This window comes from Gymnoscopelus microlampas (assembly GCF_963454915.1).
Source record: "Gymnoscopelus microlampas genome assembly, chromosome: 23".
NCBI classification, from domain to species: domain Eukaryota; kingdom Metazoa; phylum Chordata; class Actinopteri; order Myctophiformes; family Myctophidae; genus Gymnoscopelus; species Gymnoscopelus microlampas.
Window position 1 is genome coordinate 25,686,206 of NC_139960.1, and position 22,949 is coordinate 25,709,154.

Genomic DNA, 22,949 nt, shown 5'->3' on the forward strand with positions numbered 1-22,949 from the left:
TCTTGGAGGTAGTTAGAGACAGTGCTAATTAGGGGTTAGGGTTAGCCTGGCACTAGCCAGACCGACTACCCAGATCCACGCATGCTACAGCTACAGTCTGCTACAGCCTGTCTCCACGCCATCAGTACGGCCGATGCCAGGCCAGGTTAGTTGAGATGTTGCAGCTGGTGTCGACACTAGGAGGCTCTATGCACTGTGGGTTGCCTCCGGGCCTGGCACCTCCTTTGTCTGACCAGAAGTAGGGGCAGCACTGCATAATGTTTGGTGCTAATCCCTACAGCTATTCATCATCCTAAAAAATAATCCTGAACTCCACTTAAGTCTCTCTAGTGTATTGGTTTCCATGGTCATCATGAACATAACAGTCGTTGAAAATAGTGACGTGGGAAACACTTCAGTCTCTTTATTTTTTTTTCAGAACTGCCACAAAAATATTGACAGAGGAAATGATATCCTTAAAGAATGATGTCCATAATCGATGTGCAGCAGTGACGCATTTCTGTCATAAAAGAGTGCAAAAGAGACTGCATTTTGCCACACACAGGTTCTCCATAAAAACAGCATTACTGGTCAGCCACAAGGGGGCAGCAATAAGTAACCAGAATGTGCTTTCTAGTCATCCAGAGCATCTCCTCACCTTTGCCTCAATGGCAACATCCACAGATGTTCTTCAGTACAAATTCTATCGTGTTATCGTTCCTTTATGCAGACTTATAGAAAGTCATACAGGTACTTCACAATGTCGAAATTCACAGTTCTGTAATGAAAACCATAAAAAAAGAAAAGAAATGTTCAGCACCAGAGAGTTGCAAATGATCCATGTGAAATGCTTCAAGCCATGTATTATTAAGCATGTAGAACACAAAGCAGACACCTGGATATGGCCCTGATGAAGTCCAGACAGACGGCACATTTATACTTGGGTGCATCCAGCTGGTCATCGTGACCCACCTGAGTCAACAGCTGGAGGGTCACCAGAGAGGAGATCTGGAAGGAGAAAAAGGAAACATCACTCACTGTCCAACTTTTTCCAACTAATACTACTTTTTTTTTTCTTACAACTCTATTTATAGGATTTTCAAGTATAAAGACATACAACCCCTTTTAACCACTTATAACCCCTTCAACCCTAGTGATCCTATTCTGGGCATGTCATAGTAGGCACAAATAGACAGTCTACAACTCTACATACACGCACATGATGCTCCCTGTTGTGAGCTTGCAGATCTATTTTCGCTTAAGAGATTTGGTGTAGAGGGAAAAAAGGAGGGTCCCAAGTATAGACCAAGTCCCCTGGGGGAGCCAGGGCAACGATGTATATTGGATATATTGTGGTTAATGCAGACACAAAATGTGATCCGACCTACATGCAGTGTAGTGGCTCAAGCCTAAACGCATTTCATGCCAAGTGGCAAAAACAGACAGGCATCTCATTTAGTATCCAATCTAAGGATACCCAAGTACATACTAATGCAGTCTCCATCATCAGCTAACTTATTGTTTTATTCAATACCAAATGGTATTATATTACTGTCTAGAAATGGGAAATTATGTTATTCAGAAACCTGTGTGTTTTTTTCTCAGTTTTCTGTGGCCCACTGTAACCCACTGTGACAACCACTGTCATAGAGAACCATTAAAACCTCTGATGGAATACCGTACATAATCACACAGAACTTTAGTTCAACGAAGACATCAATTATAGTTATGGGTCACTGGGGGGCTATGACGATGATAGCTAATTACCAGCAAAACAAAATGATGAGAGTACATGCTGGACTAATTAATTTCTTATCCAATTAAACGTGTTTTATTTTTTTCTTACATTGTGGTTACTGCTTTGTGTATGTTATGATTTCTTATGGTTATTATTTTTATATTCCGCACCTGTTCCACTGAAACAAAAAACTAAAACAAAACTAAAACATTGCATATTTATTCTAGGTTCATCTTAGTGTTAAGTCTAAAACATTCTTTATCATTTCAAGGGATCTGTAATCCAAGTGACCTCAAATTAAACTAATGTCAATGAAAGCTACTCTAACATACAGTATATGCATCTTATCTTAGAAGCATCTTAACCATGTTGAGCTGCTATGATTGATGACTGAACAGTAACAGCCTTCGGGGATCGAACCTGGGAGAAGATGCTGGCAGATGGAGCCACTCTACTGTCCACCACACTGTAAAAGATGGCCAAGAGACGGTCCAGGGGGAAGGGCTTGGGCCCTAGCAGGTGGTTACTGGTCTAAAAGACATGGAGGACCACATTAAAAAGCTTTGTTGTACAGAAACATAAATTATGCACGCAGGTACAATCCCAACCTTGTGAACAAAAAATTGCTCTATGAATGCTTATTTATATCTATATAGTTGGCCTATTTGGCAAGTGTTGCACAACAAATATGATGTATTTTCACTTGGAAAACTGTCGCTTGACAGATTTCAGCTGAAAAGACAACTTTTTCAGTTGACACTTTGTCGAACGGGTTGTGTATTATGTAGAAAATGAATAAGCCACATGTTAAATACATCACCTTTTCATGTTTCTTCAAAAAGTTTTTTGTTTTCTTTATTTTGCCGTGGTGCTGTTGAAGAGAGTCAAAAGGAAGAGGAAAGTCAATAAATAATGTATATACAAACAAATACAATGAAACAAGTCTTTGGTGGACTTAAACTGAGGAGGTTTGTCCGCTACCTTGACGAAGAAGCGTTTGTCTGTGCGGGCAGGGTTGTAGGACGCCAGGTAAGCAGCAATCAACAGGAACTTAGAATAATATGGGAGCTCCACATGAGCATGAGCAGACAAGCCTTGGTAGGCAAAAGATAATACATGTCATGAATTGAACACATTCCTTTACACAACACAATGCACGTAATGTAAAGAGACACTGTAATAGCAATACTAAGTTAGCCAATAACAGCAAAACCTTTTTCATGACATATACTCAGATGCCATCTAATCTATAGTTAAACTTGTAATGAGGAAGTTGCAACAACTGCAACAATTTCATTATGGGATACTGGCAACATCAAGACTAAAGCCTGAAACATACTCCACACAAGTATGTGAAGGCTACACTCCTTCAAGCTACACAAGACACGTCATTGCGTTCTGGAATATGTCACCAGAAAAATCATACGTAATGTGGGCAAGCAGGGGCCCACATTACTATAACAAGCAAGAACAGAATGAAGTAGTCTTCTTGGATTTGTGTTCACTTCCGTTCTGTCTTTCATAGAAGCTATAGTTTCAAATGTAAATATGTGGGTTTACTGCCTCCACCGGTGCATAAGAGCAGAGCACAGGTAGAGTGCAGTGTGTTTGCGCCAACTGGGTCAGGCATTGTGTTTGCGTACTTGCATGGAATATGTTTCAGGCTTAAGCACGGATACAGTGCGGGCAAGCTGAAGGAGGCTTGCTGTGTATGTTCAGATACCTCTCATTGCTCCAGTCTCCTTCTCCTCCATTTGCTGAAGTTGCTCCCACTGAACACTGAACAGGGGAAAGAAGGACAATATGGTCAGAAAAAGAAACAGGCCCATGTTATGCCAGAGCCACGAGGACTGTGATCTACTGCACCACATTCAACTTCAACGTCATCGTCACATCACAAGTTAGCAGGTGTAATATATATATATATATATATATAGCCAGTTTTCAAGACAATAATTACAAGGGCAGTGCTGGCAAATGGTACCAAAATGCTGTCCTCAGTGCTTGGCTAACTATCGGCGAGTTTGATCACTTAGCCTCAGTAAATTCATGAAAGATGGGCAACATACAGACCTGGACACTTCCCGAAGGTACACAGTCTGCATGGCCTTTTTCAAATGAGGCTCAATGTTTCTCCAAAGCTTGGGCGTGTCGCTTTCTTTCACTGAAGAGAAGAAATTGATAACCATTACTTTAAAAAGATGAATACACAATCTGTTGCCTACACAAGGACCACAAAACGGCAGGGGAAAGTACATAAACAATAAACAGTCATTTTCTATTGCAATTGTATTGTATATAAATATTTTCAGTTAAATATACTAATAATTACTTCATTACTGTTCGTGCACTTTGACTGCATTTATATCGATACCTGTTAAAAGATTCTACACCACACTAATCCCAGACAGTACAAGTGCAGTGAGAATATGGGCTTTAGTTCTGTAGTATAGCCAAATCTCTTGGTTTCTTGTAATGTATTCATTATCCCTGTGTGTTACTACAGCGTATTATTATTAATGCTACTCTTTACTCCTAGCTGTATCTCTTTTTATGTATCTGTATATGTTATGTGTTTCATAACTTTGGTACTGCCATGACAACTGTTTTTTAAATTATATTATATCTCAACATAAAAAGGAAAACAAATTGTCAGATAAAAACATGGAAGCAAATTGATTAGAGAAGGAATTGCATCCTATATTAAAATTGCCTAATGGGTGGACGGTGGATGTCACAAACTAACATCCGGACATGTGAGGTGCCACGTGTTCCGATGCACCAAACTTGCCACAAACAGTCACTGTTCAGGGGTCTGCCATGACAACAGTCACACCAGGGGCCATGTGTGGGGAGCCACAGGCTCCAATCTGCACCAAACACTGTTTAGAGGTCTGCCATGACAATAGTCACACCAGGGACCACAGGCGCACAGATGCTCCAATCTGCACCAAACTTGGCACAAACATTGTTCAGGAGTCTGGCATGACAATAGTCACACCAAAACAACTACATTGCACACATATGGGGCACTACAGCAGGGTTACAGGCTTACAGCAGTGTGTAAATGGTCATAACACGGCCACCATTGCTCTGGTCAGCACGATATAGGACTAGATTTAAAGGCTATGTAGCAGCTTGATAATCTAGTATTAAAAATGGACAAAGGAACTGTCTAATGAACCAACTCTTACCTTTTCCTTCCTCCAAGGGCTCACAGAACTTTGAGAAGTTAAGAGCTGCCTAATAGGGCAGAAATATAACATTAGATCAACAGGAAAACAAACACGCATCTAATTGTGTGTGTGTGTGTGTGTGTGTGTGTGTGTGTGTGTGTGTAGGTGTGTGTAGGTGTGTGTACTGTGTGTGTGTGTGTGTGTGTGTGTGTGTGTGTGTGTGTGTGTGTGTGTGTGTGTGTGTGTGTGTGTGTGTGTGTGTGTGTGTGTGTGTGTCTCTGACCAGATGACGGAGTTCTCGTAGGTCTCTGCAGACAGAATAGAAGACGCCCAGCAGGATGTTGATGAAGGATGAATACAAATCTGGAGAATAAGATGGATGGCTGTCCTGGGACAAGATCTGCTGAAGCTCACCTGAAGGCAAAGCCACACAGTGTCAACAAAACCATAAGACGCGCCATTCACTTCAAGTTAGTGAGGCTTTTAAAAACAGTTATCAGTCAGAACTCATACAGTACATCTACACAGAAAAATGTGTTCCTTCAAAGTGTTCCAGAGGCTTTTTTTTTGCATTTAAAGTGTTAAAATCACAAGTACATTGTCATCTCACGCCGCATCTGTAAGTGTCTGATGGATGTTCGTGAGGCTGAATGATATATATGCTGTTTGCCTAGGATTAATGGTACCTTTACTGTAGTCAGGGAAATGGAGCAGTAGGGGCTCGAAGCAGCCAGTGTTGGGTCTGAACTTGTCCCAGACAATTTCACTCAGCAGAATCACGGTCACGTTGTCGTCGACCTATAAATAACCAATTGTAAATTAACTGCTATGGTTCGTATTATTAGAAACAAACTACCGTAATGTTATTGTGATGGAGCACAAGTCAAGCTGCTGCACAGTGCACACGTCATAAATTAGTGAAACCTTGCCGTTATATGTTGACTTACCAATACATAAGAGGCCACAGAGCAATCCATAAACCTCTCTTGCCATCAGCCACGCACACACCTAAATCTGCCACCTCATTATCACTTCACAAGCCTCAGTTCTGACACTGAAGCTGCACAGCATGCCAATGACACATTGCTCTTTAACACCCGTGCAATCCAGAGACCCACACTTCAAGCAAACAATTAGCTTCCACAATGGGCCAAGAAAATAAAAAAATAACCAAGTCTGCCTCTGATGTCTGTAATTAAAATGCAGTGAGAGAATGCCATGCTCACATTAAGACTCTTTCACAATGGAAGGCCTCCTCAAAGCGCTCATATTCAAGGTCACTCATTATCAAGGGAGCACTTACTGTAGTTCTAGCACTACATTATCTCCCACCAAGAGAAAGATAAATCTAATAAAAGAGGAACCAGTAAGAAGTTTGAGTGATTATGGGGAAATTCTTGGAGGAATTTTAGGATTAGAGTATGGTTATTTTGATTATTTATTTTATCTGTTGAAGAGAAATTATTACTAAACTATCCTAGTAAAACAAGTCCATCATCTGAGCATGTCTTGGAAACATTTGTTGAATGCTGTGATGTTTACAAACAGCAGACTTTCTAAACATCCTGTGCCAGAGGTGAACAACTCCCTGGACTTGGGCGAAGAAGTCTGCGTAATAGCCCCATATATCCAGTGGGCATTCAACAAAATGTGATATCATGGTCTGATGGCATAACTCTACCCGAAAGAGGCATCTAGAAACCCACTTCCATTGATCCAAAGCTACCTCTTAAACAGATTAAACCGAGTTGTCCCGTAAGGCCAGGCATCAGAACCCTGCTCTCAATGCTTCAGTACCACACGGCTTAATCCTCTGTCTCCTCCTATTCTCCATCTTCATCGATGACCTGGTTAGGTATGTGAAAACAAGCTGTACAAGAACACAGACGACTCAACCGTCCATGCCTGATCCATCACAGTGTATCCACATTCATTGACATAAGTGCTTTGAACATCTTGGCGGTGGCACTTGTCCAATGTCATTCTGATTGTGCTTGTGCATGTACATTCTGGTACAATAGCATCCCTAAGAACCTAAAAAGGAAATTGCTGACCTCCCAAAATGAATTAGTTAGGTTGATTCTAACAATGTCGGGTCTCTGCTCTATAGGTTGATTCTAACAATGTTAAGTGTCTTGCCACAACTTGTTGTGATTTGGCACTATAATAAGAATTGAATTGATCCTTAATCTCCATCCCAGAACTCATCTCCTCCCTGCTCACTTTTCCATCCTTGGATGGCTGGAGAAATGTGTATGGTTCACAGGATTCTAAACAAGGTTGCTCCCAAATACTTATGCAATTACTTTTCCAGGGGTCAATGATGTTCACAACTACCCCACCAGAGGTAGCTCCATAAACCTTGTGCCATTCAAGTTTAAAACGTATAAGGGAAGAGACTCCTTTTTATACTCTGCAGCAGTTATTTTGAATGGTTTGCCTGCATGCATGAAGTCAATCAACACCATGGTTTGCATGCCATTAAGACCCCCTAAAGAGGCTGCTGAATACCAGTTCCTAATCATAATTTATTTCATGTCTTTTAGATGAAAATGATCCTCACATTGCTTTTCTATGCATCTACAATTGTGCTCACTTCTGTTGCACAGATTATTATTATTATGTGACCCCTGGAAATTGTATTTATTTTGGGCACAATACTTTTGGTTTGGATGTCGTTTGTGTGTTGTTGGTGTTTTTGTACTGCACGTCTTAAAAACTCTGCTACCCAATGTAAAAAAATAATGCTAAAATACAGTTCATACAGCCCAGTCTCACCAGTTCTTGAAAGCGCAGAAAAGTGGGTAGGAGGTTGGCATCCATGTCTCTCAGAAGCTCTGCCTTCTCCATGACCTGTGAAGTTCACAGTGCAAAGTTCAAAGTGCCATTGGCTTGGCTGACAATACTTTATGTACAGTGCCATGACACTCCCCGTCTTGGGAGAAAGTTCAGGTGCAAATACAAAACTATCAATGTGAACCAAAAAGTATTAATATAGGCTCTGTCTGGCTGAAGATCACATACAGTGCATTTTATCCACGTTATAGCATTTGGATCTATTTGCCTCCACAACTAAAACGATCAAGCAAAAGATTCAAACAACAATTCCATGTGATGTGGATTTCTCAGCATTTCCACTGACATAAACACCATGTTTGGTTTATGATTTGTGGTTATTACAATACGCATGACAGGGGAGGAATATCCAGGTGAGGATCATGTATACTCACAATGTATCGTGTTTGCTCAGCAGGGCACAATGAACATTGTTGCCTGTAGACGCGAACAAAGTCAGACAGGGAAGGACTGCGGGGAAGCAAGGAGGCAGCTTCAGAGCCGAACAGGGATAACAGCACTTGTTCAAACAACAGAGCCACAGAGACGCATTCCACACAGCTGACTGTGGCATGAGGCAACTGCAAGGGGGGAGTGGGGGGACAAAAAGAAAGAAGCACCTGATTAACAACTTTTTTTAACCACTATTTCTCCCCAATTTAGTCATTTTACCAATTATTTCCTCCCCACACACATGATGTCACTGCTGTTGTATGCTACTGGCTCACCTGCCAGTGAGGAGCCCCCGCCGGGAGGACGTAGACTCTACGTCCTCCCGGCGGGGGCTCCTCACTGGCTCACATACGGAGGCTCTACGTCGTAGAGGCCTCCGTCCTACTCCTCCCGCCCAACACTCCCTGCTGATAGGGGCCGCCCCAGCCTGTATTAGTAGTACGTGACTACGGGCAGTGACAAATATCACGGCTTCCCTCCCCTGCCCTCCCCTGAACACGGGCCAATTGTGTTCATGTAGACGCTCGACAAAGTCGAACCCCAAAACTTCACGGTGGTGGGTAGACACTTTACCACTGTACCACCCGAGTGTCCAGTGATTAAACAACTTAGGCCGTATTTTCAGAAATGTTTTTTCGCCTATGACATGGCACATTTTTTCAAAAAGATTTAATCTACAATCTCATTGTAGATGTGCTATTTTCATAAAGTTTGAATACATTTTTGAACTTTAAAAAAAGAACATGCCCAAAGTAGGGATCCCCAGGGTTAGGGTGTGTTCAAACTTTATGACACAGGAATATTATGAGATAAAACGTCATTGATCATCAGAGCAGCATGTCGCATTGTCGACTTACCTCCAGCTCTGTCAACAAGATCTGTATCACGTGGCTCTTCCCCGTGGCACGATGACCATAGATGAAAATAGAGGGGAAGCTATACTGACCTGGCTGTGCAGACAGATAAATGATCACATGAGTTCTCCGTCATCCTATCACAATACCAGCTAAATGCAAACCATAACTTTTTAAAGGACAACTTTAGTTTTTTACAACCAAGGTTTATATTTTAGCTTGTAATTAAAGTAAATAAAAGATGAGTGTTATTTTTTTTAAATTTACTGCTTTCTACAGTTTTGGCAATTTTTGTGATATTTTTTACAGTGGGCGGGGGCATTCTGTCCGGTGGCTAAATATGCCTTTTTTACACAATAAAAAAGGTACGGTGGTCTTTGATGGCCAGATGTGAGTTATTGGGGGCTAGAAGAGCTACTGTAAATAATAATAAAGAAAACACCGGGCTATTGTGTAAAAAAAGACATATTTAGCCACCGGACAGAATGCCCCCGCCCACTGTAAAAAGGATCGCGAAAATTGCTAAAACTATAGAAAGCGGTACATTTAAACATTTTAACACTCATATTTTATTTACTTTAATTACAATCTAAAACATAAACCTTGGTTGTAAAAAACTAAAGTTGTCCTTTAAGTCCATTTTTATGACTTGTAGTTAATGCAGTGGTTCTCAACCTTTTCAGGCTGTGACACCCCCCCCCCCCCCACGAGTCAATCTTGTTTGACTCGGTTCCATAGATAAATATTGTGAAAACTGTTGTTGTTGAGGTATCAAAAAAAAGTTACGACCACCAGTTAATGGACAGTGTTGCATGTCATATAACACAAACCTCTCCCATTAGTGACAACAGCATGCCTGCTTGGATATCTCTGCAAGGCAACTTCTCCGCAACCCGTAGCAATCTCCCCTCTTCATAGCCGGAATGCTGAAGAAGTCCAGACATCCTTGTCTTTGTTCAAAGTAGGAATGAGTGTCCCGTCTTCTGAGCCTACCATACAGCTGAAAGATAATCATGAGCAGTGGTGTAAAGTATTTAAGTACATTAACTCAAGTACTGTACTTAAGTACAATTTTGAGGTATTTTTTACTTTTCCAATTTTCAGTACTTTTACTTCTACTCCACGACATCATCTCAAGAGGCAAATATTGTACTTTTACTCCACTACATTTTTATATTACCAATATTTTGGTACTTTTACTCAAGTAAATTATTTATTCCGGACTTTTACTTGTAACAGCGTATTTCTACAAGGCAGTATTGATACTTTTACTTAATTAAAAAGTGTGAGTACTTTTTCCACCACTAGTTAGAACACTGCTATCGATGGTTAACCTAGCGTGGGTTACGCACTTATATGCAACAAATAGGAGAGCACGCAAAGATCTGAAGTATCTGATGAACACACACACAGACATAGGCCTACCTGAAAACTCAAATGTCCAAACACTCAAAACGATCATGAGGAGAGGAATTGTGTGAAAACATTAGCCTACTGTTGCTGAGTGCTCAGTCAGGGCTGACAGTTTGGCGCGCGCTCTCATATTACGTCACAATGTTGTCCTTCGCGGTGAGCCAATCCCCAACAAGGTAAGGGTGATGGGTAATGTAGTTTCTAGATGTGGGACATCCCCCTTGTTTCTAAACGGGTTTCTAGTGATAGGCCTACAGGATAGGTGGGCACCTCGAAAATGTAAAAAAATAAAATAATAATAATGGTCCTAAGTAGGCCTAATGTAAAGTATACATGATGTGAACATGCACGGTAGGCTACATCATTATCAGAATTAATTGCACCCTTCAACTTCTTGTTTTAACCCCAAAATGATTTTTTTTAGCAATTGTAGAAATATTAGACCTTAGTTGTCGAATGTTTAAGCATGTTCTAATCATGTATACTTTACTTTACTTAAAAATATGTTCCAAATATTTTATTTTGTAACATTTTGGACAAAATAGCCAATTTCACATCGAGGTCGCCAGATGTGCCCATCTATCCTGTTACCGTTAGCGGACATGCATTGTTTATTACCAGTTTATCTTATAAACCAGTAATAAGAAACCCCAATAGGCCTACTAGAAACAAATGCATTTTCATCGAACAAATATGTGACCCACACACACACACACGCACACGCACACGCACACGCACACGCACACGCACACACATGCGCCCTGATCTGACCAGTTGCATGCATATAGAGTAGACAGTCTGTCACAGCCCCTGTAAAAAGTCAATGCCTACCCCCCCCCCCCCTCTTTTTCTTTATTTCTGTTTATATGATGTTTTGCATAGTATTGTATATTTGGCTGTCATTAAATGTTTCGATGAATTGAGTAGGGGCCTACAAAGGACCCCAATGGAAACAAGCCATAGGCTTTCTTGAGTTTAAAATCCTCTTAGCAGACCTGATATACTGTACTTTCCTGTGTCTTTTTGGAAAAATGCTAATAAAGTATTCAATCAATCAATCAATCAATCAATCAATCAAACAAACCATTTTATGTGGCTATGATGAGACTCGTATTTGTTCAAGATTTCGCGCGTCTATCAGTCAAGTAACACGTGAGACGGAGGATTAGGGGCTGTGGGTTGGCACTACAATCCCGTTGAGCCTAACCTCCGACAGTCCAATGAAATCCATATACCTACTACGGCTATCGGTGCTCCGTCCGCGACGAGCAGGTGCAGCCTATTAAATCTGGAGGACACGCTCTAGGAGACAAACAGTTGTGCCACACTGCACACACCATAGTATTAGTCGGCTATGTTGCAGAACTGAGCATCCTTCGGTTTAGACTGCCTGCTTTATCAAATAGGCTAGATTTCTACGGATCAGGTAGGGGGCTTTGTTGTGCGTTTTGGTCTTTGGGTGGGATTGTAGCATAAACGCATCGGGGTTATGAATGAGACGGCAAGGCTCATATCGCCTGCGTTGTGTTCTTGAGCGCATGTCTCACTGTCTGATGTGTGTTGTATTGTAATGTAGGAATGAATGGTCGCACAGAGGATCAGATCAGGCGGTGCCGTTTAGATGCGAGAGTGCAGTGATGATGATGATGATGTGGCAGCAGCTGGGACCACATTGGCTGGACATCAGTAAAAAGCAGAGATTTTCAAAGACAGCTACACTACACTGCGCTGCAGCAGCACAAGAACTAACTGTAAACAACGACATTTTATAGGATTCGGATTTGAATCGACACCACTGACAGTATCGTGTTTCTTTTTTTTTTTTTTTTTTACAATTTTGTATTGAGTTTTTCCCCATTTTAAAAATACAGTGTCCTTTTTCTTTTCTTTTTTACATTTTTTTATTGAGTTTTAAATACGGTATCGTTTTTCTGACATCTTTAGATATACAAACCATTTATTATAGACTAAACACTATGGTGCCCGGAGCTCCCACAACAACCATGCTGCCGGCGTCAGAGGCAGCCAAGATCTACCAGACCAACTACGTGCGGAACTCCCGTGCCATAGGCGTCCTCTGGGCCATATTCACCATCCTGTTCGCCATCGTCAACGTGGTGTGCTTCATCCAGCCCTACTGGATCGGGGACGGCGTAGACACGCCGCAGGCGGGCTACTTCGGTCTGTTCCACTACTGCATAGGCAACGGACTGTCCCGGGAACTGACGTGCCAGGGCAGCTTCACCGAGTTCGGCACCATCGCCTCGGGTGCGTTCAAAGCCGCGTCCTTTTTCATCGGGATGTCCATGGTGCTGGTGCTCACCTGCATCGGCTGCTTCGCCCTGTTCTTCTTCTGCAGCACTGGCACGGTGTATAAGATCTGCGGATGGATGCAGTTGGCTGCAGGTAAGCGTCTCTCCACAGGTGGACGTTCACAAGTTAGTTTAGGACTCTGCCCAACAGGTTATATAGAGTTATTATGCAGTCATTATTCAGACTCAAGTTTGTCCTCATGGTGTCTGTGTTCATACACACACACACACACACACACACACACACACACACACACACACACACACACACACACACACACACACACACACACACACACACACACACACACACATATATATATATATTAGGGATTAGGGATGTTAAGATCGATTGAAAGTTGACTTGATTTTCGACTTGTTGCTCCTGTCGATTCTAAAAATAGAATCATCTAAATCATGTTTCCAAAATATAAAAAATGATAAAATGTTTTCCAATTGGGAGAGGAACGGTGTGTGTGTGTCTGTGTCATAGAGTTAGGTCTATGTGTGTGGTGCCCTAGTGCATGTCTGGTCTGCTTCACATAAGAGTGTTGTATGGGAAGCGTGCCATGGGATGGTGAACACAAGTATGCGTATCACTCTTCGTCAACAACATCAGTGATGTCAAATCACATTAAAGCGAGAAACCTGGTCCCAAAGCCTTCACCCAAGAAAGCAGAATGGCAGACTTCGCGTGAAACCTCACCATTGTGATGACCGGCGTGCAGAAGAGATACAGATTAAACAGCCAAGATGATAGCTGAAGATATTATGCTTACTATTAGCGTTGTCAAGGGGAAAGGCTTCCGTGAGCTGATGGCATTTCCAGAATACACCGTGCCCTGTCGCCAAACAATGACGAAGAGAGAGAGAACGTACGCTGAGGTAACCGGAACGATCTCCCCAAAACACACTCGCCCCCATTTTTTACTAGGGGCTAGCATCCGGTTTGTAAATTGAGGCTATATAGGACGTGACAGTTTCACCCCTGCTGGTGTCAGAAGAAATTAGGCTCTATTCAAGCAGATGGATTTTTGCCGAACTTTACACTTGATTTTATTACCTTAATAAACATTGTCATAAATACTATATGCTTCCAGTCGCTAGTTTAAAGTCTTCTATCAATCACCATGATATGGGTTTTGGTCAATTATGGTCCCATTTATTTTAAAATTAATGCTAAAGTTGGGTATGCTGCAGGAGGTGCGTGGCTACCTTGTGATGCTTTTGATTGACAAGCTACACAACCAATAGGATTAATTCCCCCCCCCCGGCCCCCCCTTACCCCCGCTCTGGTCCCAACCAATAGCATTAATTTCTGGGGCCTTTTTTCGTATCGGATATAGAAAGAGGGCGGATTTGAAATCGATGAAAAATAGGCTTCATTTACGGTCTGTAGAAACCAGGGGCATGATGATGTCCATAAGTAGGCCTTGTTAGTTATCCGCTGCTGTAGCCTACGGATTAAACAAGTGTTCTGTGTTACCAAACACACCTTTACTAAATAAAGTCTAATTTTTATTATCATTAGGGCTTTGATGCAAATTCTAAACATGAAGGCTGCAGTTGTGGTGCTGAAAGGAAAGCACAGTTTGATCTCCTCTCAACTGCTCAGCAAAAACAAAAAGAAAGAAAAAAAGAAAAATCGATCGACACATTGATAAATGCCCCCGACACGTCGACACGCAAAATATGAGTCATTTCCCAACCCTGATACTGTGTAGTTTTTTCGGGCACACACTCATTTATCCCTGTCCAAGGCTGGTGAGATCAACCAGTGCAAGAGTGAAAACCACCATTACTTTGATGTCTTATGTCTTATTATAGGTTGCTTACAATAATACAAGCATAGAATAAGTCAATCATTTAATAATACAACCTAACCCCTGCTCCCTGAGCATTGTACTAATAGCGCTCGCTGCTCCTAATAATTAGGATAGGTAAATGCAGAGGACCAATTTCATATGTGCAAATATACAGTGATAAAAAATACCCCAAAGTTATTCTTATTACTATGCAAATTCTGATTAATTAACAGACCTGAGCCATATGCTACAGAACATTTTATTGTGCACAGATAACAATCAGGGGATAAGAAAAACAAAACATAACATAACAAAATGAAACAAAACAAAAAATTGTACTGGTGGATCTGACATTGGCCTGACCTTGACTGTATATTTAGAGGAGATTAAAGATTGTTAATTGAGAGGAACCAGTGCCCAGTCTCCATTTTTATTACCTATTAGTAGCTTTTATATAACAATATTTTACTTTCATACTGTTCCTACACTAAGTATGCAGATGAAGCAGTTCTCCGTTCTGTGTTATGATTCCAATGTACTGATCGTAGGAGAAACATACGAATTGATTGAATAGGTGACTCATACAGAACCCAAGAGGATTTTCTGTATTCATTATTGAATTTGAAGTCAATAGCTTAATAAATGTAAATAATGTCTCTGTCTGTGTCTGTGTGTGTGTGTGTGTGTGTGTGTGTGTGTGTGTGTGTGTGTGTGTGTGTGTGTGTGTGTGTGTGTGTGTGTGTGTGTGTGTGTGTGTGTTTATGTATAATATAATACTTTATTCTTGAACTCAGACAGTTTCTCATTCATTCTTATGCATATATATGCATTTAAATAAATGTCTCTTTTATAGCTATTTTCATCGCTAGACCAATATGGAATCAAATGTCCTAATCTATGACAATCAAGCCTATTTACCCTTATCTATCCTTTTACTTTTTACATGAGAAAAGACAAAGTTTACAAACATCTGTCCTTTAAATTGGGATTTGTCTCAGAGTAACCAGAATTTCATCATTGTTGAACTTTTAACCCAACAACGTTAAGTTTGACCCCGCTGGGCTGGCACTACAGCCCTCAATAGAAATGGAGGTCAGTAGCGCCATCGGCCAGATGTGAGGCCTCTATACACTCCATTAAGGATTCACACACATTGCTACATATTTACCCCACAGCTCAAAGCCTAGCAGCTGTGAGATGGATTATCTTGAGTACTGTTAGGCGGAGCAGTATCACAAGCCCATCTAATGAGCAGCATAGCCTGAGCCTAGATGTTTGCATCCTTTGCACCCCCCTCCCCCTGTTCAAAGCCTGCTTCGTATTCTTCAGAGTCACATGATCGTCTTCCCCAATTTTCTCACTTCGTCAAGGGAAAAAGAAGAAGAAGAGTGAGGTGAAGCGTGTTATTTTTAAATGCTGAGGTTTATATCTTCATCTTCTCATATCTTGTGAATGTCGGTTCAGAATCAGCACTGACAATGACAGCGAAGGCTCTGAGTTGACTGCTGAGCTGTTATTGATCATCACTGAGCCGTCCTTATAGTGTTCAGGCACGAGAGCATTCACCCCCATCGCCATTCGTGCAATTCACATCTATTCCTCAAAACCCTACTCTCTCCTCTGGCTCACCCGCTTCCAAAATGCTGTGTCGAGGCCACTGTGAAATTGGCTATCAACAGATGCCAGGGGAGCTGTAATTGGCAATATCAAGGAGTTTTCTCTGCCTTAGCAGTTTAAAATCCAAATGTGATCCGGATCCTCCCCAAGGCTTTATGCCATCAGATGTCATTTCAGGCGGTATTGACCACTGTGATATGCCAGCAAAGATTGCACACATGGCCCGGAGGCAAACCTTTTTAAAGGAGCAGGGTAGGCCGAATATACTCTTTGATGAAAGAGGAATCCACAGGTAAATAAACACAAGATGTCAAAGATGTGTCTAATAATAGCGATATAACTGCAATTCATTCTAAAATTAAAAATGTTATACAAGTTTGACCTCACCAGTTCTTTGATGATAATACTTGGTCATTGAAGGTGAAAACAAAGGTAGCTGTCAGTGCAATAGAAATGGAGGTAAACGGGCGGGATTACAGAGAAAAACAGATCTTTCACCCAGCTGGGCATGGTTTTGCAGGCGCAGCAGTGCACACTAATGAAGAATGTGGACCATGTCAACTCAATAAGGCAGGTATAGTGACAGATTAGCAGGCTTGAGTCCCGCGATGCGCGCCCAAGTAAGGCTGAAGCAGAGCAAGTGCACGCACTAGCAATGCGATGGCCGTGCTTTCGACTCAGCACTGATCTGCATATCGATAGGGTGGTTATAATTAGTAGACCGGGGCACCGGTCTGGTAAAACAGGTAGCAATATTGTCCTATGGCTGGTGAAGTAGCACTTAAATGGCAGCAACCGCACATTTTCCGCAGCAGAGAGTTGCAGAGGTATGGCCTCAGAAACATAAGGTGGGCTACTCACAGTGCCACTGAAGCATTTACGAGTAGACGATCCATTTCCCGGGTTGTTTGGCCACCAAGTTTCAGTAAGTGGCTCACCTTGCACTGCAGTTCCAACTAAATGGTCCTCTGGAGGGCGAGGCAGGCATTAGCAGCACAAAAAAAAGAAGAAGGAAAAAAAGAGCCCATTTTGTTGTTAGAGGTTTATTGATCCATATGTATCTCCGGAGCATCATGGACCGCTCTAATGGGGACAGCCACAGCCAGTGTTTGGCCTTTCCTGCTCACAGCCAGCACTGTTTGTAATGGGGGGGGGGGGGGGTTGTATAAATGTTTAGCTGCATGTGTGTGTGTGTGTGTGTGTGTGTGTGTGTGTGTGTGTGTGTGTGTGTGTGTGTGTGTGTGTGTGTGTGTGTGTGTGTGCGTGTGCGTGCGTACGTACGTGACATGCCACAATGGCCTGCTTGATATATTATCACATGTCTCATCTCAATTTTTCAGTCCATCATCTCACGTCCTTATGTTTGATGCATGACAACATGATTTGATGACTGAGCGCATTGTGTGCGGTATCCAATTTCACACCTCTTCAGAGAACTGGCAAGTGGAACTGGGAACCACTCTTATCACCATTGAATTGTATTGAAAAAAATTAGGGATAAGAGAATGGGGTGGTGATTGACGTTGCATTACAGCAAGACTGGGGAATGGTAGAAATGTAGATAAACTAGAGGTTCGGGCTGCTATGCAGCCCTCACATCTACTAGCCTGGCCCCCACATCTAGTAGGCTATATACTATTATTATGGGCCGACGATTTAAAATATATGTCCTGACTGTCTGTCCTACCTTGGCTCCAGATCATTTCTGTCCCTCAACCATCCATCTGACTGAGGTAACTCCAGAGGAGGTGCCTACTCTACATTGATTCACATCACATCTTCACAAGCAACATGGGTCTAATAATGGCCTGGCATACCTGTGAATCTCTGACGACATATTGTCTTTCCTAAATGGAATTCAGTGAGATGGCACAAAACAATATTTACAAAATGTAGAAAAAATATTGGTGGCCTATATTCCCGCAAAACAATGCTGACAGTGAAAAGTATTGGGGGATTGGCTTCCTTGGCCTACTGACAGCGTTGTACAACTAGAATATTGATTCCTTGTTGGTGGTCAACCAATCAAAGGGTTTCTAATATATCAGTAGGAGCTTCACCACTTAAGTTCACCACTTAAGCCCTATATACTTTGTCATAATGATGAATAGAAAAAAAATGCTGATATACAAGCTCACAATGTGTTGAATCATGAGGCTTGTAGATCTGTTATTTTTGATTGTGAAAAGTTTGCATTTCTTTGAATTGTTTGCAGAATGTGTTTGAAGATCTTCATCTATAATGACACGACCAAAATAGAGACACCAAGTTTAAAGTGGTTAAACTGTCACTAACTCGTATCTGTTTAACATGCTCTGCAGGGGGCAATGGCTGTGTGATTGAGAAACACTGCACTTAAAGCCAGTATGACATCAATCAGCTCTTTTCCTGTCTGTCACGATACTTCTGAGAGGATGAGTCTGAGAGTCTTAGAGTGATGATGTAACAGGACCTCTTGAGAGCGTTAAGATGTAGCCGCACGCACGCACGCACGCACGCACGCACGCACGCACGCACGCACGCACGCACGCACGCACGCACGCACGCACGCACGCACGCACGCACGCTCGCTCTCTAGTGTCCCGTTTAATCTCCCTCTTGTCAACCCATTGGCACAGTTCACAGAGAGGAACACACCTTCTGCTCTGCCCCTCATTCTTCTGCTCATTTCCTACTCTTCATTCAGTAAAATGCTCAGTTGGTCGTACCAATGGCAACAACACCTGATCATTGTGAATTCAAGTGTTAAGTAAGTCTCACAACAGTTATCCATAACAGGCATCTCTCCTGGTTCTGTAGGTGTACGTCCCTGTAGTGTAGAGTAGACCACGTGCAAGTGCTACAGAATCAAGCAGTAGTCTGTAATCCCAAAGAACAAAAAAACAGTGCAGGTTTTAAGTATATGTTCTCTTATGGGGGATCAAGTGGTTGGTTGTAGAGCCTGATGGTTACTTCAAGGATCTTGTATGTGTCCACCATTTCTGCCTCCTCCCCTCCGATAGTGATTGGAGTTGGGTCTCTTCTTGCTCCGCCAGTACTCCACCACCAGCTCCATGGTCTTTCCAATGTTGAGCTCACTCTGAAGCAGAGTGAATGAACTAGCTCAAACACCAGCCAAAAAAAGCCACGTTTTCACTACAGAGCCAGAATCTTTTGTTGAAACTAGAATAGAATGAGGATCAAGTCTGTGGAAACGAATTCTTAGCTTTCAATTTCACAACACTCTATGTGTCTTGGATTACTGATGAAGAGCTTGGTATTATACAAAAGAAGTCAAGGGGGGCGCGCTGCAGCAAGGAGCTCCATTTAATGTTAATGTAATAAAGTCATTACAAGCGTACAGAGGAAACCTTTATTCCTCAGTGGATTTGTGTAGATTTGTGTTGTACACCCAACAGAAAGCCATGAAATTATCAACAACAACAAAAGATCTCTTCACAGACGATCAGTTCAGTACATGGTCGAGCTGTTAGCCTGAGGATAAATCATGCCATGGTGTGTGTGTGTGTGTGTGTGTGTGTGTGTGTGTGTGTGTGTGTGTGTGTGTGTGTGTGTGTGTGTGTGTGTGTGTGTGTGTGTGTGTGTGTGTCTGTGCGTTCGTTCGTTCGTTCGTGTGCGTGTGTTAGAGAGAGAGAGAAAGAGAGAGAGAGACAGGAGGTGTCACAATGTCACAAAGGCCTAAAGTGTTTTATGGGATGTGGTCCCCACAGAATAAAGATGCGAGGTGAATCTGTTGAGGACGGCCTGCATGCATCAGCCAGTCATGTGCTTGTCAGCTGCCCACAAATCAACCTGAGGAAGAGTGTGGGACTTTATGACTGGATATCATAACAGCATAGGGAATGTCATGCTTCTGTGCCTCCATGAATGAGTGGTTGATTATGACTTGAGTCTCGTATGGTTTATCTATATTGTTACTGCGTACACCTCAATTTGTGTTATTATAATAAGATACTCTAAATGAAGTCGGTAGCGTTGTCGCCTCACAGCTAGAAGGTCCTGGGTTCTATTCCCACCAGGGACGCTGAGGGCGCTGGGGGCGTGTTCTCTCCTCCGCGTCATCAGTGCCCATACCCTAGGTGGGGTTGGCGAAAGGGCCTTTCTGATGGAAGGGAAAGGAAGTGGTTGGAATAACGTGTTCCTTCCACACGCTACGTGTTACCGGGAAACTCCCCCCTGTCAGGTGATAAGAAGCAGCCTGCTCACTTGTCATGCATTGAAGGAAGCATGAGCTCAGTTCGGGGATCTCCCCAGGCTGGCAGAGGGAGAGTAGCGCCCAGGATTACAGCTTACAGGCTTACAAAAATTGTGGTATAAAAATTTAAGAAAAAAAAAAAGATACTCAAAATGAACGATGAGTGATTCTGTTGCATGTGATTCGTCAAGGGCATGTTAATTCCACCTACAAATAACTTGTCAGCCTGTGGCTATAATAAGTTTCTTAATTTCTCAAGCCAAAGTGGCTCCGAAATTGAACTAAAGCATCATGGACAGATGTGACTGTGGGTCGGCTCAGGTGTGTTTGAGGTAAAGCAAGAGTGGCGTGCCTGATTGCGGAGTCACAAGGTATTTAGACACTTAAGTGTGACTGACAGTTATGATTGCGGAGTAGTTAGGTGCTGGAATGAGGAGAGAGATAGAGATTAGATAAGAAAAGTAGAAGAGGCTAGCAGAGCTGCTAAACACTTGAACCTGGTATCCAGATTCACTGTTCTTTAGAGTGTCTGTGAATCTTATTAGGTTCCACAAAAATGGTTACTACTTAAGACTAAATTGCCCTAGAAATGAACAGAGATGATGCTCAATGGTATGTGAGAGGCAGAAAAAAAGTTAACCATGAAATTACAAAATGGATGTCAATTGACTGACATGAAAAGTCAGATTTTCATTGTTTCGAATGATGATGTCGTGGCATTGACCCCAAAGAGTGACTGGAATGGCACATGACAGTTTTAATACAATCGATTATGGAGCCAGCTCGCCACAGGTACTTTACGGTCACAACTTGCATTTGGAGAGATCTCACAGGCTCCATTATCTATCTAGTCATTAAAACCAAGTTTGAGGAAGCTGGTTTTATGTAAATGCTCTGAGATGCTGAAGGCATTTCATCATATTAAACCCTTGAACAGCCGAGCTGCTAATTACATCCACAATTTGCTGGATAAGAGAAAAAAAAGAAAAAGAAAAAAAGATAAGAAAAAAATATTTCCAACACAATTCCTGAAGAGCAGTGTCTTTCTCGGGGGCCTGCCTAGTGGTGGTTGATTCATGTTTCATAAGGCCGGTTCCATCACATACACGGTGGTTGTGTGTAGAGTAGAGGGTGGGGGAGGGATTCTGGAAGTCTGCTGGCATTTTCCCAATGCTGCTGCCCTTTAAATTGCTCGGATGATGGGATTATGGCCGGACGTCTGATAAGACCCACCGGTGTGGCTGATGGGAAGATAACAAGGTATTTGCAGCACATAGATGTGCTCTGTGATGCAATGTATCCACCGCTACAGTATAGTGCTCAATAGCACTGCTAATCGTGTGCTGTGGGAGGGCTAGCGGTGGGGGTCAGGTGGGGGATGGGGGTAAGGATTCACAAGAATGATTGGTATCCTGGTTTGACATTCACAGTGTTGCTGTGAAATGATGTGGTGATGATCATTGGTGTGTGTGTGTGTGTGTGTGTGTGTGTGTGTGTGTGTGTGTGTGTGTGTGTGTGTGTGTGTGTGTGTGTGTGTGTGTGTGTGTGTGTGTGTGTGTGTGTGTGTGTGTGTGTGTGTGTGTGTGTGTGTGAGAGAGAGAGTGAGTGAGAGTACGGTTATAACACTGTACATCAATGCAGCTGTATTTTTTTCCTCCCTGCAAAAGGAAATCTTCTTACTCCACTGTTATATTATCCTGTTGTGTTATGCATCCCCAAAGGGATGTCACTAAATAGCCCCACTCCACACTGCACAAGGGATCAGTGACAAATCCCCCAGTGGGGGAAAGTGCTAATCTCAACGAGCATAAGCTCGTCTCAGAGCAGAACAAAATGCTGTCTGCCTATCTATTGTCAGCCTTTTTATTTTTTTTCTGTAGCTCTTGCGGGTAACTAACGATAACTTTTTAAGAGTTAGCCTTATGTCCCTCTATACAGGATCATGTAGTAGATCATCCGCAAAGGACCAGAGTATGTTTGGTGGAGTACATAACCCTATGCTCAGAGTCATATCTCACTGTATTTCTCATCTGTTCGGCCTATTAGATGCTCTCTGTACACTGCTACAATGCGGCCACAACTTCTCTTGATTTCACTCAAGGCGGTGGATCACACACCTCTGGTGGCACACTGTGGCAGGTGCATGTCATGTCAAGAACAATGCTGAAGTTTTCCACGGTTCATTACGTTTTGATCAGCCCATCTCCCCAGAAGTCATGTAATTAGTGTTTTGCGAAGGGGCGACGAGGGATGGGGGAGGTGAGCATGATCGTATCCCTGCCCTGCTAACCTAGCCTGAGGCTCTTATCCCCTTGTGCACTTACAGACCTACCATATCAACAACTTAATCCTCTGCCAGTTAACACCAGCTGGCCAATGTCTTCTTATGACAGCAAATGACTGGAGTCTGTACGAGTCTGATACTACGAGAGCTATAAACAGGAAAGGGCTTTGAGCCTCATCTTATACTTTGATGGAATGTGACTATAGAGTGAATATAGGGAGCATGACCAAGCTTGAAGATGTTACAGATGTCCAAAGTAGTGGATCTGAGCAGAGAAAGAGCTCATTG

At 42.4% G+C, this 22,949-nt stretch overlaps 2 protein-coding genes across 2 annotated transcripts in view; one reads left to right on the top strand and one right to left on the bottom strand.

Moving 5' to 3' along the window:
• Nucleotides 1–430: 430 nt before the first annotated feature.
• Nucleotides 431–10,579, bottom strand: orc5 (origin recognition complex, subunit 5). The gene is made up of 15 exons (XM_084050000.1): nt 10,461–10,579; nt 9,866–10,035; nt 9,039–9,131; nt 8,124–8,309; nt 7,672–7,746; nt 5,580–5,691; nt 5,177–5,307; nt 4,912–4,960; nt 3,791–3,881; nt 3,441–3,496; nt 2,699–2,811; nt 2,538–2,588; nt 2,138–2,248; nt 875–987; nt 431–757 (listed from the first exon to the last, which is right to left on the bottom strand). The coding sequence occupies exons 2-15, from the start codon at nt 9,977–9,979 to the stop codon at nt 712–714; spliced, it is 1,341 nt and encodes a 446-aa protein (XP_083906126.1). The 5' UTR covers nt 9,980–10,035; nt 10,461–10,579; the 3' UTR covers nt 431–711.
• A 1,845-nt stretch (nt 10,580–12,424) lies between these two features.
• The window catches only part of lhfpl3 (LHFPL tetraspan subfamily member 3), a gene marked incomplete at both ends in the record, with an annotated part of 40,091 nt that continues 29,566 nt past the window's right edge, over nt 12,425–22,949 (top strand). The window contains one exon of the mRNA XM_084049539.1: nt 12,425–12,854. Within this exon, the coding sequence (XP_083905665.1) occupies nt 12,425–12,854 (430 nt within the window). The remainder of the gene's footprint in view (nt 12,855–22,949) is intronic.